We start from the raw sequence: 19495 nt of genomic DNA, 5'->3' as shown, positions 1-19495 counted from the left end.
CGTCAGCATGGTAGCAGGGAGCACCCCCTGGAGACTCTGCAGCAGAATCCATTTCTTGTTATTTCAGCCTCTACTGGCTGACACATGCCTATGGTGCATGGCTTCTCCTTCTCTGACCTCTGCGCGCCTTGTCTTACTTCCCCTGTCTCTTGCCACTCTTGGATAAGAACCCTTGAGGTTATACAGGACCTTCTCAGACAATCCAGGTCGCCATGTGAGATCATTAAACCCCCAATTTTTTGACTAAGATAATACAGTCCTGGGCTAGAGGAGAGAGAAGTATTTATTGCTTTAAATCAGTGTAATGGCTGTTTTTCATCATCTCTAACAAAACTACATCTTCACGGTGACTGCTGGGTTTTTAATAGTCTTCACAATCTATTTAGGTAGTTTGAAAATCACTTAAACCAACTTTCATTTCACTGTATATGCCTTAGTCTAAGTCAGTCAGTGGTTTTGAATTAAGAAGGGGGGGGGGGCTGACTTTTATCTAGGATGACCTCACCTGAGTCCTATTATTTTTAATTAAAACTATTTGATACCAGCTGGGCATGGTGGAGCATGCCTGCAATCCCAGTACTAGGAGGCAGAGGCAGGTGGATCGTTGTGAATTCGAGGTCAGCCTGGTCTACAAAGTGAATCTAGGACAGCCACAGCTACACAGAGAAACTCTATCTAGAAAAACCAAAACCAACCAACCAAACAAACAAAACTACTTGATACCCTTATCTGAGCTCTATTTTTATAACTGGCTCAGAATAGTCATAGCCAGTATCTTTCTAAAGAAAAAGTTACGCAGTCTTCATTTGACAAAAACAGATTTTTTTTTCTGTTACAGATTGTTAATGAACATGTCCTGACTGTTGGTAACTAGTAGACTAGCTATTCCTACGAGAAACAGAACTGGAAGAGAAAAAAGTGAACTAGTACAGACTACAGCTTCTAGAATTATGTCTTACTTTAATCTTGAAAGTAAGCTATCAAGGGTATTAAAATGTTATGTGTATGAGTGCCATTTGCATGTATCATGGGCATCCTAAAATTGGAGTTATGGACAAATGTGAATCACCATGTGGGCACCATGACTCTAACCCAGGTCCTTTGCAAGAACAAGTGCTCTTGACAGGCACGGTGGCTCATGACTGTAATCTCAGCACTTGGGAGGCAGAGGCAGGTGGATCGCTGTGAGTTTGAGGCGGCCAGCCTGGTCTACAAAGTGACTCTAGAACAGCCAAGGCTACACAAAGGAAACCCTGTCTCAAAAAACCAAAACCAAAACAAGTGCTCTAAACCACTGAACCACCTCCAGTCCTGGTCTTAAATTTTGAGAGAGAGAGAGAGAGAGAGAGAGAGAGAGAGAGAGAGAGAGAGAGTGTGTGTGTGTGTGTGTGTGTGTGTGTGTGTGTGTGTGTCTCCATTGAGGCCAGAAGTCAAACTTCAATGTCCTCTGCTGCTCTCCACCTTGTTTGAAATATGGTCTCTTACTGCACTGGAAGACATTTACTGGCTAGACTGGCTGCTAAGTCCTGTCTCTGCCCTCCCAGTGCTGGGTTTCTCAAATTTAGTTCACAATGAATCATATCTACCTTTCTCTCCTTTGGGATCATATAAACTCTAAGATGACAAAGCATTTTTTTCTTTAAGTCTTGTTATTCTTATTTAATTATGAAAGTTTCTTCAAAGATTTATTCACTTATTTAATGTATATTAAGTGCTTTATCTGCATGTATACTTGAATGCCAGAAAAAGGCATCAGATCACATTATAGATGGTTGTAAAGCACTATGTGGTTGGGGAGAATTGAACTCGGGACCTCTGGAAGAGCAAGTGGCACTCTTAACCCCTGATCCATCTTTCCAGCCCTTAATTACAAAATTTAAGGCAACAAACAACCAAAACCAAAACCCAAGATTGGGCCAGTAGGATGGCAAAGGCATTTGCCATCAAACAGAGTTGGATCCCCAGATCCCAATGAAGGAGAGAATTGATTCCTGGAAGTCGCCCTCTGAGCCCCATATGCACACATGACACAAAAAAGGGGAGAATGTTTCTTTTTTTTTTTTTTTTTGGTTTTTTGAGACAGGGTCTCTCTGTGTAGCCTTGGCTGCTCTGGACTCACTTTTGTAGACCAGGCTGGCCTCGAACTCACAGCGATCCACCTGCCTCTGCCTCCCGAGTGCTGGGATTAAAGGCGTGCGCCACCATGCCCGGCAAGGGGAGAATGTTTCTAAGAGCCATACAAATATTTAGTGACAAGCAGATGCTAAAGTCTTCCAGTGAGATGTAGAGGTTGAAAGCATTCAATTCCATTCTTCCTCCACTTTTGCACATTTGACTCAGTATCCAACGCACTAGTTTTACCACATCAAAAGCTAAAGCCAACACAACTGTGATAATTAATAATATAACATAAAAGACATAAATTTCTTAACAAATGATAACTGTCATTTCTCGGGAAAAATACTTATCCAGCTAATTACAGCTTCAAGACAACTCCGTAAAACATATTGCCAGAATAATAAGGGTAGGTCTTTAATATTATTACCAGAGCAATGATTGAGAAAATACTTTTCCTAATATTGGGGAAAAGAGACTGGGGAAGACCAAGCACACTAAAACACGCACTACTATGCTTCTACAAAAGTAGGATCCTGTTGTATAGAGCTATCAAGAGCAGGCACAGGGCTGGAGAGATGGCCCAGAGGTTAAGAGCACCATCTACTCTTCCAAAGGTCCTGAGTTCAATTTCCAGGTACCACATGGTGGCTCACAAACATCTATAATGAGATCTGGTTCCTTCTTGTGGCTGACAGGCACACATGCACAAGCGGGCAGAATACTGTATAAATAATAAATAAATCTTAAAGGGGGGAAAAAAGAGCAGGTACAGACAGCAAGAAAGGGACTGTGAGGTGTTTCTAAAAGTAAAAATGCTTGCTGCTGAGGCCGAGACCCAATCCGAGACCCTAGAATCAAGACTCCTGGCAAAAAAGTACTTTGACTTCCACATGTGCACAGTAGCACATATCTCCCCTCTCTATAAAAGGAACTATAAAAAAAAAATTCAAGAGACACTACAACTGAAAAACACAGTGAACTCAATTAACAAAGGAAATATCAAAAAACAGTAAACTAATTAGTAATCTTACCAAGCAAAATATAAATATAAATTAAAATGGGCTAGAATTCTTTATGTATCTATGGTGTTGAGTTTAGCATAAAGCCAAAATACTGAGCTGGTGAGTGAGACATAGTTGATGCATTTTAATTCCTTGGAGAAATATGAAGATACAATAGCAAAAGCTAAAAAAAACTGAACAAAACCCCTATAACCTTCAGCCAAATTTACATCCAGAGATGTACCTAATGTAACAATGGGATGTTCTTAAAATTCTCACAATGACTATTCAGAAGATAAATAACAATTTCCTGTTACAAAGTACAACACAGTAAGGCTCTGTCTTCCAAGAGGGGAGAAATCCCAATATAAGCAGTAGGGAAAGAAATACTGAAACATCTCAAAATCAGCAGGTGTAGTACTTAGTCAGACTTTTATTTCCTTTCATTTTCTAACTTAAATTTGCCTAACTTGCACAAAAAGAAAAAGTTAAAATCATGTACATAAAAGTTAATTTTAATTTGGGTGTAAGACACATTTTTCCCTCGTTTTGAGACAGGTTTATCTTTGAGGATAGTCTTAAACTAAAGTTCTGCTTGCCTCAGCCTGAATGTGGTGCTACAGGCATGTGCCACCCTTCTGTTGTCAAATTATTATAAAAGTAATTAAATGATAAAAAGGTGTTAGCAGGGTATGCTGGCACGTGCCTTTAATCCCAGATGACACAGATTGATTTCTGTGAGCTCAGGGCCAGCCTGATGTACAAATACTCCCACAATAGCCAGGGCTATGTAAAGAGACCCTGACTCAAACAAAACCCTAAAACAAAGTCAAACCATATGGATGCATCACTATCATGTATGACTTGTCCTTGCAATAAATTCTACTATTTTTACAGTTTACACTACTTACAAATTTTGGAAGGTAGTAGTACTGGGATACTGAATTTAGCTATATAGTTTATTTATTACCAGCTATACTTGAAAATCTTTAATAAAACTTTGTTTAAATTACTGACAATAGTATTTTTTAAATTTTCTGTTTATATTCTTACCAGTGATCTGTGGATATAAAATGCAAATCTGGAAAATTACCATTTTATGTGGTTTTTTTTGGGGGGGGGGGGTTCGAGACAGGGTTTCTTTGTGTATTCTTAGCTGCCCTGGACTCGCTTTGTAGACCAGGCTGGCCTTGAACTCACAGTGATCCACCTGCCTCTGCCCCCCCCCCCCCAGTGCTAGGATTAAAGGCGTGCGCTACCATGCCCGGCTTATGTGTATTTTTTATTAACATCTGTAGATTAAAGGAAGGATCCTTTTAGCTACTATTAACTTATTTCCATGTTAAAAAAATTTTTTTTGGTGTCTAAGCCTTTGAAGCCTTTAACTAAATAGTTAAACTACATAAAAAGTTAAGTCTACAAATCTAGTCCAAGACAACCAAGGCTGCACTGAGAAACCCTGTCTAGAAAAAAGAAAACTAGGAGCAAATACTGTGCTGCTTTACTGCTCCCATGAACACTATTTGGATCCTTTTTTCCTCCCCTTCTCTCTGCTCTTGGGGAGCAACCTTTGGTCTTCACATTAGGCAAGGGCGCTCTACACTCCAACCCAGGGGCTTTTTTTTTTTTTTTTTTTTTGGTAAACATTTCTTTTCTTTTTTAAGATTTATTTATTATTATGACAATGATGATGTATATAGTGCTTTGCCTGCATGGATGTCTGCAGGCCAGAAGAGGACATCAAATCACATTATAGATGGTTGGTTGTGAGCCACCTAGTGGTTGCTGGGAATTGAGCTCAGGAACTTTGGAAGAGCAGTCAGTAGTATCTTTACCTCTGAGCCATCTCTCCAGCCCCAGGGTCTTCCCCCCACCCCCACTCATTTCTTGAGACAGGGTTTCTCTGTGTAGCCTTGGCTATCCTGGACTTTGTAGACCAGGTTGGCCTTGAACTCAAGAAATCCACCTGCCTCTGCCTTCCAAGTGCTAGGATTAAAGGCATGAGCCCCCAGGCCCTGCCCCAACCCAGGGTCTTTGTTTGTTTGTTTTGTTTTGAGACAGGGTTTCTCTGTGCAGCCTTGATTGTCCTGGACTCACTTTGTAGGCCGGGCTGGCCTCAAACTCACGGAGATCCACCTGCCTCTGCCTCCCCCAAGTGCTGGGATTACAGGAGTGCGCCACCACGCCAACTCAGGGCCTTTAATTTAGTGTAAGCAGCACACTTCCGCACCTATTTCTTTATAAGGCCCACTCCTCAGATTTCTAGATTCAAACCAGACACTTGACAAGCAAAGTTACATTTAATATTCTTAAATTCAAGTGTAAAACAACAACAACAACAACAAAAAAAACCAACCCATTTTCCCCTAATTTTCTTTCTACTTATCATTTTCCCACAAATGTATCAAACTTTCTAATTCCAGAATTTAAAATAAATTTTACAAACTATAGACACACGTAAACATAAAAATTAAATATAAGACCATTTTAGCTTAACATGCATTTCTACATGCATTAAAAACGGCATGGCAAGCCAGGTGTGGTTGTCCGTGCCTTTAATCCCAGCACTCAGCAAGACAGAAGCAGGAGGATCTCTGTGAGTTCGAGGCTAGCCTGGTTTACAAAGCAAGTCCAACAAAAAACAGCATAGAATATAACAAGCTATATTCATTTTCTTTATTTCTACTCTCTAATTTCATTCTCAAGTCCAAATTCTGTTACCATTTACCGCTGACAGAAGAAAATTTCAAAGTAATTTCTGATGATTTGTCCTAAAATATACCCCAATTTCTGTTTCATTTTGGAGAACCTTTGATACAATTTGCAAAAAACTATCCTGCATTTAATTTTTTTTACTTCAGAACCAAGTGGTACTTCCTTCACTGGGTTGTTTTTTTTTTTCCCCTAAAAAACAAAACAAACAAACAAACCACAACCATTCAGCTCCAGTGTCAACACCAGGCCTTTTCTATTCCTTACCTCCATTTTGGTTCACACAACTGTAGTCAATCCAAAAGTCCTTTTCATTTGCTCAAGAAATATGCCAGAAGGTGATTCTAAGAAATGGTAATGTATGCATGGGGCTGGCAGGATGGTGGAGTGGGTAAAGGTGCTTGCTGCCAAGCCTGATGACCTGAGTTCAACTCCCACAACCAATGGAAAGGTAGATGAACTTACTCCATAACGCTGTCTGTCCTCTGACCTACACACACACACACACACACACACACACACACACACACACACACACAATTTTTTTTTAGACTGTCTATGTCTTATCTTTGGCATTGCTCTACCTCACTAACACAGCAGCAGGTTTCAACAACAGTTTTATTATTATGCATCACTAGTCAACTTGAACACTAGTATCTCCTTGAAATCACCTATGAAGAATCATTTTCATGAAGTATTTCCTCCTAGACTTCAACAAAAGAAAAAAAAAACCTTGGTTCAAGAATGTAAAAATCATTTTGATGGAAAATGATGTAAAATACTTCTTTAGCAATTAGACTGACACGTAACACTATATAACAAGCACCTGCTTGTTGTTATGAGCACACACAGGATTTCTCCCTTCCTTCTTTTCCTCCAATTGTCTCCTCTGCATAACTTCTTAAAATATCATGTTAAAAACAAAGATACCTTTGAGTAAAGTTTAGACTCAGAATTAACAAAATATTTCTTCCTTTGTTTTTTTAAGGCAGTGTTTTTTTCTGAGCAGCCCTGGATGTCTCGTGCTCTGTAGACCATGCTGGCTTCAATCTCAGAGATCCACTTGCCATTCTCTACCTCCCAAATGCTGGGATTAAACGCATGTACCACCACAGCTCGGCTCAACAAAATAATTTACAAAGCCATGTAGTTGGCTAACAGGTATTGTTTTCAATCTCACAGAAAAAAACAGATCAATCAAGAAACAGTAAAATGGCATGTTACAATGTAATTTCACTGATTTTGTACAATACTGGGCAACAGTGAAGGGCCTTTCTATAAATTTGGACAGCCTCGATGGTGGTGCACACCTGCTATCCCAGCCCTTCAGAGGCGGGCCAAGCACAGCTGCACATTCAAAAGTATCTGGGTTAGTGTTTACATGGCAGCTAGAACTACAAAGAAAGACCCTGTCTCAAGGGTGGGGGGAAGAATTGCACTTACCTGCAAATCGCCACGGCTTAGCTAACCTTTCTAAAGCAGACTTACTCTGTGTGGCAACTCTTAGGAATTAGGTGATGCACACACATTTTAGAAAGTGTGTGGTGGTGTCTGCAGTGGTGACACATACCTTTAGTCCCAGCGCTCAGGAGGCAGAGCCAGGTGGATCTGTGTAAGCTTGACGCCAGCCTGGTCTACAGAACGAGTTGCAGAGCGAGGGCTACACAGAGAAACGCTTGTTTTTAAAAATAAGTGTGGTGGGTCTATGTGGAGGTCAGAGGTCAACATTTCCTGTCTTCCTCTATGGCCTTTTACCTTACTTCTGGATCTCAGCCATTCAGCAAGGTTAGCTGTCCAAAAAGCTCCAGAAATCCCCAGTGCTAGGATTACAGGCATATACTGCCAACCCAACTTTTTATGTGGGCGCTGGGTCCTTATGCTTGCATACACTTGGCCAAATGAGCCATCTCCTCAGCCCAGACATTCATTTTTAAGAAATACTTTGTTTCCTAAAGAGTTACATGTTTTATGGCTTAGTGGCTAAGAGCATCTGTGGCTCTTGCAGAGGAACAGGTTCAGTTCCCTGTCCGCTTACAACTATCCATAACTGTAACTCTAGGAAATCTAGCATCCTATAAAACCTATAAAAAAAACTTAAAACAATAATTAGTTATATCATATGTAGGTAGTGCTTTATAATTTTGCTTCAGCTAAAAATTAATGCTGACCAATAACAATAAAAAAAAATCTCTTAACATGAAGACTAGACGGCTAGTCAACTTCTGCTCCAACATAATAGCATATACAGAGAGTCAAAAACACTGGTACAATAGTAAGGGGATATAGAAGATCAGATCTAAACACAATAGAGCTTTCCATTTATTCTTTCACTTACCATTAAGCATCTGCAATAATAAATAACACCAGGAATATAATGCCCTCACAGCCTAGTATCTTGTCAGTGGAGAGTCATAAGTACAAAAGACTAGTGCAGCGGCTACTGCTGAGATTAACCAATACCTCGATGGCAAGTCTATAGGAGGAATCCAGAGTACAAGTGCATCAGGAAATACCCACTTCCTCACCTCAAGCGGTCAGTTCCAATGTACGCACTGATGGGACTTCTTTGGGTTCAGTGACCAATATATGTATTCAAACTATGCTGGTTATATGAATGCCTCTCTCCCCACCCCGAGATTGTGCTTCTAATATATTTGCAAAGAGTCAGAATCAGCCTGGAACAAATGTACATAGTGAATATCAAGCTTTAAAACTAAAGGCTCATGGACAAATAGCATGCAGAATGTTACTACTAAATGACAGACAGTAAGCAGGAATTTATTTCTAGGTTTATAGTGGTTAATAAACATGGAAGATGGGGCTGGAGAGATGGCTCAGAGGTTAAGAGCACTGACTACTCTTCCAAAGGTCATGAGTTCAATTCCCAGCAACCACATGGTGGCTCACAACTATCTCTTCTGGCCTGCAGGCAGAATGCTGTATACATAATAAATAAATAAATCTTTAAAAATAAAAATAATCATGGAATAAGCAAACAATGGCTTTTGGTGTAAAAACCATTATTGAATTAAAAAGCAAATGTATATGGTGTATGTGGGAGCATACATGGAGGCCAGACAGCAACCTTACGGAGTTGTTTCACCTTGGCAGACGGTCCAGGGAGTGGTGAACTCAGGTGGGCAGACACTCCAAGCAGGTACTTTTACTAACCCTCATAGGGAAACGTTTTGATCAAGATGATAACTGACACTAAAATCAGTGCTGTACACATAGAGAATATCGGAACCTCTCAACCTTATAGTCAAGCAGGCCTTTTGAGTTCCTACAGGCACCCAGGGACTTCCTGCCTGTACACCTGCTGCTTCATGTACAACTTTGTCTACTGAACAAAAATATGTGAAGATTAAGTTTAGTAGTCACTGACAAAACAAACTTAAAACTTAAAAGAATTTACTATTGTGACTATCATTGTGACAAATTAATACACAAGTATATTTTACTACTTTAAAAAGTTTTATAGGTACTTGTCAACTACACTTTGCCACCATGATACTCACTTGCAATTGGTCGAATCTATGTATGCATACAGTACAAATTTCTTTTCTGCCCCCCCCCCTTAAATCTAAGTATCAATTACGTCTGAAAGTAATTTTGTGGAAATTGGTGTTTGGAAACGAGAAACAAAACCCTCTGCACTGTCAACTACTCCGCCCATCTAGGGTCTGGTCTAGCAGGGAATTACTGATCACATGGATGTATGCCAAGACACTCCAACTACCCAAACACAATTGAGTTCTGAGAACTTTGAGAGGTGAATGGAGGCTCTCCATTTTTACTGAGCCTGCTGTTCACTCACCTCTGATAAAACAAAACAAACAAGTCCTACTTTCTGATTCTTTTTTCTGGGGGGGGGATGGTTTCAAGACAGGGTCTCTCTGTATATAGCCTTGGCTGTCCCAGACTCACTCTGTAGACCAGGCTGGCCTGGAACTCACAGTGAGCTGCCTGCCTCTGCCTCCAAAGTGCTGGGATCAAAAGCGTGAGCCACCAAGCACGGCCTCTAACTCTTAATTGCTTCCCTGAATTTCAACCTGGCTTTCGGATTTATCTAACACCATTGCTACAGGGCAAGGCATCTATTTACACACATCATTATAAAGCAAGGAATGTAATCAACAAGTCACACAAATGCTGCAAACAACAGTGGTCAGGGTATATAATACTGTGTTATCAAGGCATATTTAAAATGAGATTTAAATGTACAGACACATCCATACAAGGCAACTTGAAATGCTTAAATCGAGTTTTTTCTGCCCCACGACAGAAGACCTACTAATTTGTTTCTTTCTGGCTTTAAACAAACAAACCATTTTGCCAACCTTCTATGATTAGGTATAGATTATCCCCAATTCTGTTCACCGTACTTAGAAACCGAACCTTTCTAGGACTCTTAAAGTTATCTCTATCAATGTATTATTTCTGTAAGTAACATTTTCTGGTACTAAATACTTGACAAAAATGTTAAAGAGGCTATATTTTTACCAAGACTATTAGGGATAAGTGCTGTCTGAATGCTCTGAAGAGTCAGATTTCCTTCGTTACTGTGTAAAGAGACTCAAACGCTGACAGAGATGGGAAGCTGGGCCCAGAAGAAAGCTGTTTACTATCAGAATCCAAACACTCCTGGAACAACAGCACCGCACAGTCAAATGCAGCACAAAGCTGTTACTAGACCAGCAGGCAACCCTTCCACACAGTAAGAGCATTCTGAACCCTTTTCCATTCAGATCTTTCAAAACAACAACGACTACTACCACGACTAACGCTGCAGGTAAATCAGGACTGGCCTCATCTGAGCTCTAAACTCCATTAAACAATCACGCCTGTTAACCAACAGGTAAATGTAACAGCGATTAGCCGGGCATAGTAGTGCAGCCTTTAATCCCAGCACTCGGAAAGCAGAGGCAGGTGGATCGCTGTGAGTTCGAGGCCAGCCTGGTCTACAAAGTGAGTCCAGGACAGCCAAAGATACATAGAGAAACCCTGTCTCGAAAAACCAAAAACCAAACCAAACCAAAACAAAGTCAACATAATAGTGATTACAGGAAGGGACAGCAAACTCCCTACTTAACAAAATTCTCCTTTCAGGGTAAATTCAGAGTCGAGTGACAATAGAACATCAGTTCATAACCAAGATTCAGCTTATTTTGTTTGATTTTAAAGGTAAAATATTAATCTATTTATTTTTTTCCCCTTCACTGTAAAGCAGCACTGCATGCATGCCACACCTCAGGGATAAAGCACTCAGAAAGCCTTGTTGGTGGTCTGAGTTCAAAACTATACTAATGGTTATACACTAGGAGATTGCTTCCTCTCTTTTTTCATTTATTTTCTCACAAGCGCCCTTTCCAAGTGCTGTTACTGCATGAAAGTGTGTTCCCGTGTCCCCCCCCCCCCCCCCCCCCCCGATAATATAGTTTCAGTTTAACTTTCGTTTTTTATTATTTAATTAATTTATTCAGGTTACTTGTATCCTCCCGTTCCTCCCTCCCTACTGCTTTCACCCTATTCCCCTCTCTAGGTCTAAGACCGAGGGGGACCTCCTCCCCCACTATGTGGTCATAGGCTATCAAGTCTCCTCTTGGTAGCCTGCTTATTCTTTGAGTGCCATCAGGCCTCCCACCAAGGGGAGATTGCCAAATCAGTTTAACTTTCTAATACATATATAAACAATTTGCAGTGGCCTTAACATTTATGAATGGGAAGAGAATACAACTGTCAGCAGGTGTGCACAGGAACACAGTGGACAAGGTTTACTGCAGTTTATCAGCAAAAATGGACTCTCTGCAGAATTACTTTGGGAGCACATTCAAGAATATGCACAATAGGTAAAGTATGTACAAACAGATTTTTAAAAATATTTTATTTATTTATTGAATTATATGAATGGTTTATCTGCAGAAGAGGGCATCAGATCACATTATAGATGGTTGTGAGCCACCATGTGGTTGCTGGGAATTGAACTCAGGAAGAGCAGCCAGTACTCCTAATCTCTGAGCCATCTCTCCAGCCCAGATTCTTTTTTTTTTTTTTTCAAGACAGGGTTTCTCTGTGTAGCCTTGGCTGTCCTGCCCTCGCTTTGTAGACCAGGCTGGCCTCCAACTCAGAGATCCACCTGCTTCTGGCTCCCAAGTGCTGGGATTAAAGGCGTGCACCACCACACCCGGCTCAGGATCTTTTTTATTGTCCACAGCCCTTAGAATTCACCATTTCATTGTCTTGGCTGGAAGCAATAGCTTGAGTGAGGACAAATGAAAACAGGACTATTCTTAAATAAATAATAACTAATAACTCATTTTTCATTTAAAATTGTTTTTTACATTACTTTTATACTTTAGAGTCTTGAAAAGTATAGATAAACGGGGGGGGGGGGGTATGTTCTTTTAATACCTAAGAATGCAATAAAGCAATTTTAAAAATCTGTAACTTTCTGACTCCCAAATGCTGGAGTTAAAGGCATGATCACTCACTGTCCAGCTAAAAACTTCTGTAACTTTTACTCATTCCACAAACATCAGCAAACTTTTAAACTTTTCACAATGAGGAAAACTACATAGTAAAGCACGAAGTATCGGCTGTAATGGGCCTTGCATACAGCAAGTTAATGAATGCCTTTAATTAATTCACTTTTCTTCTTTACCTTCTTGACATTCCCAGTCTGTCCTTTTCCTTCATATCTTCCAAAGCAACCACCTTCTCTTGCTGCTTTAAACTCACCTTTTTATGTCCCTTGCCTGAAAATGCTCAATTCGCTCCTTTAAAGTTTATTTCATGTATATGGATGTTCTGTCTGTGTCTGTCTGTGCTCAAGAAGCGGGAGAACTGGAGTTGCGGAGTGTTCTGTGAGCAGCTGGATGGGTCCGGGCCTCTGAAAGAACAGCTGGCACTCTATCCCTCCAGCCCTAATAGGGACCAGGGTCTTACCGAGACTAACCTGATGGTGCAGCAGGCACAGCCGCGTGGCCTGCACTCAGCAGCAGCACCAGTACACTCTTAGCCTCTCTCTCCCTTCCCATCACCCATAAACAGCCTTTTCCTCTAACTGCTCAAAACCAAACCACTAGACCTCTTATTTCCTTATCCATTCAACCTTAAACTTCAAATTCTTTTATGCTTAAAAGGCACAGTGGTTTTTAATCTGTTGACCAACCCCTTAGTATTCTACAAAGCGTATCAATTAAGCAGAGATCTACATTCTAAGCCTGGCTCTACCGTTAGTTCAGAAATGTACCCTTGGGGGAATTAACTTCTTTGAAAATCAGCCTCTCTATATGAAACTAGATGTCTGTGTAAGGCTATGGGAATATGTAGCTGTTAAACTAGATACAAAGTGCCCAACAAGCAAGGCGAATATGTTACAGTACTTATTCTTCTCTGCCCTGTACCCTGGCATTTTCACAAGCATCCATCTGATTCTGCCCATTTTGGCTTTCTGACTTTAAATACTACATGCTCAACTGCTTGCCAGAAACATCCACATGACCATTCTACACAAAAGGAACTTAACCTTATCTGAAAACAAACCCTATCTTCTTCTCCACTAAGCGTACTTCTGAAGACTGACCTGTGTGGATAACACCATCCCTGTCTCAGCACACTACGACAAGAGGTGTCCACAGAGCGACACCTTTGGCCCACATCCTCTCATGCCTCTCCCGAACTACACCTGCCTCTCCACCCCACACTGCTACAATCTGGCTATCTTACTACTTAAAAACTTCAATGCTTACTTAAAAATGAAATTCAAGTACTTTGGACATGAAACATCACACTACATACTACATCATAGCTCCTGGAACCAAACTCCTCCTCCTCCTCAGCCTTGCTGTCCTTCAAACTGGCTTTTACCTTTTCTGAAATCCTAAACGGACACCTCTTCTTCTCCTGCCGACTTTTCACTAACACCTCATAGGGAGCCCACAACACATAGAGCCCAGAGGAAAAACTGTTCTTTCATCAACTGAAGCTCAACTGGATAGAGTCCCAAGAGACAGGCCTTTCCCAGTAAGGACACAGCTGAACAGTCAAATGTTTTAATACCAGATTTGGGAGAGTCAATGGTGCAACTGCCTAATCAGTAATGTTTTCTGAGTAGGGAGACCTAGTAGAAAATAAGAGTACAAATTCAAAAGGCACAAGAACATAGGTTCTAATTTGCAACTTAGCAGGAAGGGTTGGCAAAGGCAAAATATGCCTAACAACTGTAACTTCAAGTTCAGAAAGACAAGGGATAAAGGGGAAACTAACCTGTGAAAATGCTCGTTATGCCATTTAAAGGGTCTATTTCCCTTTCTCAAAGAGTCAAAAAATCCCTAAGTTTGGTATTTCAAAGCAATTACAGACTGCAGCTCTAGGTTATATTCCCTTATCCATTCAACCTAAGCTTCCAATTCTATTACCCTTAAAAGGCTCAGTGGCCTTAAGCCTTTAATCTGTTGACCACCCCTTGGTAGTCTACAAAGCCTAATTAAGTGGAGAGGTTAATATTGGATACTTTAACAGAGTACCTGATATCACCTTAAATCAGGACTGTGTAATTCTGGCCTGTAAAAATACACTAAAAACCCTCAAGCTGGTTTTGATCTTAAGAGATGTGCCTGACATCTTAAGCTGACTTTTGTGTAAGTTCCCATTATTCAGGAACCATTTGCCAGGCAACTGCTACGCCGAGGGCAATTCTACAAAGTCAGCATTGGACTTTGGAATATTTGGAGCACTATTACCAACATTCTGGGAACCCAAATTATTTTACTATTTTGAAAATCATCATTTGTGAACTTCTTCATTTCACTTCCATTACTAGGTGTGATGACTGCAGTCAGTCTGTGAAGACATGTACTCATTAGGTGCACACACAGAAGTGTTTTGAGGGGAGTAATCTGTACAAGCAGTAAATACTCTCAAGCGCAGCATTACTTGGAGGGCACTACAGATAGAAAGGGGAGTAACACCCTAATCCTATTTCGAGTTCAGCCACAAAAATCTCATCATGAGATGGAGCAAGTTAGGACACCACATCGACACGTGTCAAACTATGACATCAGATTTCTTCAATGCTGGTTTATCTTTAGTATTTGAAACGGAAAACACAATCCAACTCAATCCATAACAGATTCCAGTCTGTAACTGCGTTTTAAAGCATCAATGGTCGACTCCTCCTCCCAAATCCATTCAGAAAAATAAGATGGTATGGACTTTATGCTCCAAACGCAGCACCTGGAACGGTCAGAGATACAACTAGAGAGCTTTAAGGTGGCAGGCAGCTTTGTTCCGGGTTTGGGGTGGTTTTCACATGTAAATGTTCCTGAAGAAGGGAGCTGAGGATTAAGTACTCGGGAGGGCAGTGCGAGGGTGAGCAAGCGGAGGCTCACGCAGCCTTTCTAGCGAACTAAGGCGGGGCATATACTCTGCTTTCCCATTCAACTTTTTGGGTGTCACGTCGTTAAGAAAGGGCGCGTTCCAGATAGCGAGGCTAAGGAACTACCTCTCTGTTGTTGATTCGTGAGCGTGTCAAGCCAGGAGGCGGGGAGGGTAGACACCCTCTCAAACTCTCCGCCAGCGGGGATCAGAGTCCAGGAGCCGACACGCCGCAGCCCGAGCAACAGGAGAACCGAAGCGGCTGCTACGCCGGCCCCACGACCCGCGGGAACTCCCGCCCCAAAGTCTGCCCGCCCGCGCTCCGCTGCAGCCCCCGGGCGGGATCCCGGCCCTGCCAAACCGATAAGCCGGCCGGGAGCACTAGGGCCACGTTAGAGAAGCCGGAGCCGGCACAGGCCGGAAGGGGGCGAAGGGGGCACTGGCGGGGGAGGGGCGCGGGGTCAGCCCCCGGCGGTGGCCGCGACCTCTCTCCTCCGCTCTAGGCCCGCCGCCCCGGAACCCCGGGGCAGGAAGCCTCCCCGCCCCGACTCCGTGCTCGAAAGCTCTCGGGCAGCGGGAGAAGCGGCCCGGCTGGCCCCGTAGCCGACCTGCCCCGAGCACCCCTCACCTCCTGGTTGAAGGCGTTGACGGCGTCCATGTTCGCGTTGCGGCGGCGGCGGCAGCGGCTGCCCCGGGCCCGCCGGTCACATAGACCTCGCGCCGCGGCGGAGCAGGGCCGGGAGCCGGCAGGGCCTGGGACGTAGGGGAAGGAAGACGGGAGGCGACGAGCGGCGGAGGCCGAGGCCGAGCAGGAAGGGGCTGCGGCCGAGGCGGCGAGGCTGGGCCGGTCGAGCGCAGGCAGGCGGCGGGCCCCTGTTCAGTCCCGTGCGCCGGAGGAGGGAAGGGAGGAGGCGGCAGCGCGGGGCTCCAACATGTCCGTTTGGCGGTGGCGGCTGCGCTCTGAGTCGCGCTGACACGGCCCCCCGCGCCCTCACGCACTGGCCCGGCCGGCTAGCGGGCGGGCCTCTCTGTCTCTCTCTCTCTCCTCTCTTTCGCCAGCAGGATGGCGGCAGCGACCGGAGTGCACGCCGCGCGGAGCACCCTGGGACAGCTCCGGCCTCCAGGCGCTTCCTGCGCACGGCCCCGCCCAGCTTGTGCTTGGCTCCGCCCACGCCCCGCCCCTGCCGCGCGCCGAGCAACCAGGGCGCGACGCCTCTTCGCCCCGCGCTTTCCCGCCGGTGGCCGCTGCGGAAAGTGCGGATCTCCTGGCCTCAGGATCCAGACCAGGGCTCCCGGGGTGCAGTTTGCTACAATTGTTCCCCGGTAGGACTACGCCCAGCTGCTGCGACAAACAAAGCGCGGAGGTTGAGCGGCTGCAGCCTCCGTAGCTCCGTGCTGCGACCCCATCCATGCAGACCTGCGCCCGCCCAGCCGCGTGGGTTAAGGCTGAGCGCGCATAAGGACATCCATGCGGACCGGGCTGAAGCCCTGAGCAGCCTTCAAACCCTTAATGCTAATTTCCCCAAACTCGTCGTTTTGTCTCGGAAGAAGGGCTGCTATGATTCTCTTTTTCTGTGTTCTCACTGTCTGCTGCGCGCTGCGACCGCTGTTTATCAGGTGTGTGAAAATGAAAGTTTTCCTGCTGCAGAGACCTTACTTTTGTGGAGAGGGCAGACACTTGAGAACGTGGTTATAGAAGCAATAGGGCCTGACTCTTGACTAGAAGTTCTGGAAGGCTTTCCGGAGAAAATGGCGAGCAAACTAAGTGGAGGGACCTTCTGGGCCATGAGCATTGCGCCATCACCGCTCCTTGCAGGACAGCCTGCTGGAACTTAGGTCAAGCTACTGGCGCTACCGAGACCAGTTCCTGTCAGAGTTAGGATTTGTTCCTAAGGGGATCTTTTAAGAGTAAATTGCGGGACGTGGTGGCGCACGCCTTTAATCCCAGCACTCGGAAGGCAAAGACGGGTGGATCTCGGAGTTCGAGGACAGCCTGGTCTACAGGCTGGTCTACAGGACAACCAGGGATACACACATAGAAACCCTATCTAGAAAACAAAAAAAGAGTAAGTTGGTGTTATGCAAAGTATGCACTCAGAAGGGAGTGAAAGAAAGTGGGGCAGAGACAGCATGGCTTCAGGCCATGGGGATGGTGAGGCTGGGGGCCTCGGCAGTGGAGGAAGGACATACTTATGATGAGGTGGGACAAGGACAGAATGGTGTCCCGGAGAGATGGTGTCAAGGAAGATGTACAGTGCTTCTTGAAGGGCATGAGTGGTGGGTTTGAGTTAACTTGGTAATAAATACAGAAAGGAATGAGTTTGAGGGAGTAGTGATTGACACTTGTAGGTCACCTTCCATGTGCGCCAGGGTCTACCAGACATGCGTCTGTTATTTCATCTCTCTGCCAAGCTTCTGTGTCGGTGCCTATCAGCCGTGCCCTCATTTTACCCTGAGAGGGTGAAGCCGAGTTGAGTTAACCACGGGTGCCCCAAGTCACGTGGCTTTTCTTTTTCTTTTGGGGGTTCGAGCCATCTGAGTTGCCCCTGGGAGAGTAAGTGAAGGTTTCTAGGATATGGCGGGAAACCACAAAAAATGGCTGAGAGGAGGAGGATGTCTGGGAATCGGTACTGCACAGCTGCAAAGAGCTGCAACAGGACAGACAGACGAGAAGCAGAGGTGTTTAAGAAGAGACTGGAAGCAAAAACAAAACAAAATTGGAGAGCGAAGTTCAAGCCCAGCAGAGCAAGATTGGAAACTATCTCAGTAGGAGAGTATGGATAACTAGAAGTGACGGCAAATTTCAAAAGAGCCGTTAGGATCCTGAATGTATTTACTCCCCCCAGTACCAAAAATGAGGCAGGCGGTAGTGGCGCACACCTGCATGCAGTCAGGTGGATCTGAGATCAAGGCCAGCCTGGTCTACTGAGTGAGTTCTAGGACAGCCAGGACTACACAGAGAAACTTTGGTTTAAAAAACAAATGTACCTGGCGCTGGAGAGATGACTCAGCAGTTAAGAGCACTGGCTGCTCTTGCTGAACAATTCCCAGCACCCATACTGCAGCTCACAACTGTAACGTCACTTCCGGAGGATCCGACACCCTCTCACAGACATACATGCAGGCAAACACCAATGCAAATAAAATAAATATTTTTTTCATTTCTTTCTTTTTTTTTTTTTTTTTGGTTTTTTGAGACAGGGTTTCTCTGTGTAGCCTCCTTGGCTGTCCTGGACTCACTTTGTAGACCAGGCTGGCCTTGAACTCACAGCGATCTGCCTGCCTCTGCCTCCTGAGTACTGGGATTAAAGGCGTGCACCACCACGCCCGGCCAAAATAAATATTTAAAAAAAAAAATGTTTTCTGTTTTTTCTAGACAGGGTTTCTCTGTGTGGCTTTGGCTACCCTGGACTCACTTTGTACACCAGGCTGGCCTCAAACTCACAGTTGATCCACCTGCCTCTGCCACCTGAGTGCTGAGATTAAAGACGTGCACCACCACACCTGGCTTAAATAAATTATTTTTTTAATCTAAATAAGTAAACAACCTGCTTTTAGTGGCTCTGTCATTTATTTACCCTGAGCTAACTACTACTCATTGCATATGTGCACTTTGTGTTCCACACTGAACCAAATAAATACATCTAATTATCACATTTCAGTTAAAAATTAAATCATTGGGAGGTGCTGGGAGCGTGGCTTATCTTACACCTTGGCTAGGGTGTTGAGGGCAAAAGCCCATGTAATACACATCACAGAAGGGGGGGCAGGTAGAGAGATGTTTCAGACAGCTGTGAGGACACGGTGGGATGCTGGGATAAGGGAAGAGTTTACGAAGGTGACAGAAGTATGCTCATTTTTGCTAAAGGAAAAACAAAACAGATCCTGTACTAATCCTCTTTCTTTAAAACTAAGTTTTGTTGGTCTGGGCATGGTGGTGCACGCCTTTAATCCCAGCACTTGGGAAGCAGAGGCTGGCGGATCAACTGAGTTTGAGGCCAGTTTGGTCAACAAAGTGAGGCTAGGACAGCCAAGGCTACTCATAGAAACCATGTCTCGGAAAACAAAACAAACAAGTTTTGTTAAATTTTGTTTGAGTGTGTATGTGGCAATTAAAGTACCATTGTCAGAGTTCTCGCTTTTCTAGGGACTCAACTCAGGTTAATTCCTAGAGATTGAGTCAAGATAACAGTAAAGCTGTGTCATCTTGCCACTTTTGGTTTGTTGTTGTTTTTGTTTTCCCCTTGCAACAGGATCTCATACATTCCAGGATGGCCTCAAACTTG

General features: G+C 43.8%; 1 protein-coding gene and 1 long non-coding RNA gene across 12 annotated transcripts in view; both read right to left on the bottom strand.

The window, feature by feature from the left end:
- The window catches only part of SCAF4 (SR-related CTD associated factor 4), a 63819-nt gene extending 45474 nt beyond the window's left edge, over positions 1 to 18345 (bottom strand). For 5 of the 11 annotated variants that reach the window (XM_084800527.1, XM_084800534.1, XM_084800529.1 and 2 more), the window contains exon 1: positions 15838 to 18343. In XM_084800527.1, the coding sequence (XP_084656653.1) occupies positions 15838 to 15867 (30 nt within the window). In that variant the 5' untranslated portion in view covers positions 15868 to 18343. Of the gene's footprint in view, positions 1 to 8356; positions 8746 to 15837 lie in introns of those variants that run through there. The other 6 variants (XM_084800528.1, XM_084800530.1, XM_084800526.1 and 3 more) reach the window with 3 other exon arrangements.
- LOC311608232 lies at positions 4236 to 15826 on the bottom strand. Its single transcript, XR_014782870.1, has 2 exons — positions 11594 to 15826; positions 4236 to 7141 (listed from the first exon to the last, which is right to left on the bottom strand). It is a non-coding gene; the product is annotated as an uncharacterized lncRNA (long non-coding RNA).
- Positions 18346 to 19495: the final 1150 nt, after the last annotated feature.

The sequence above is a fragment of the Acomys minous genome (genome assembly GCF_964271855.1).
Source record: "Acomys minous genome assembly, chromosome: 11".
Lineage (NCBI taxonomy): Eukaryota > Metazoa > Chordata > Mammalia > Rodentia > Muridae > Acomys > Acomys minous.
Note: the sequence above shows the minus strand (reverse complement) of the source record. Positions and strands in the feature narration are given on the sequence as shown.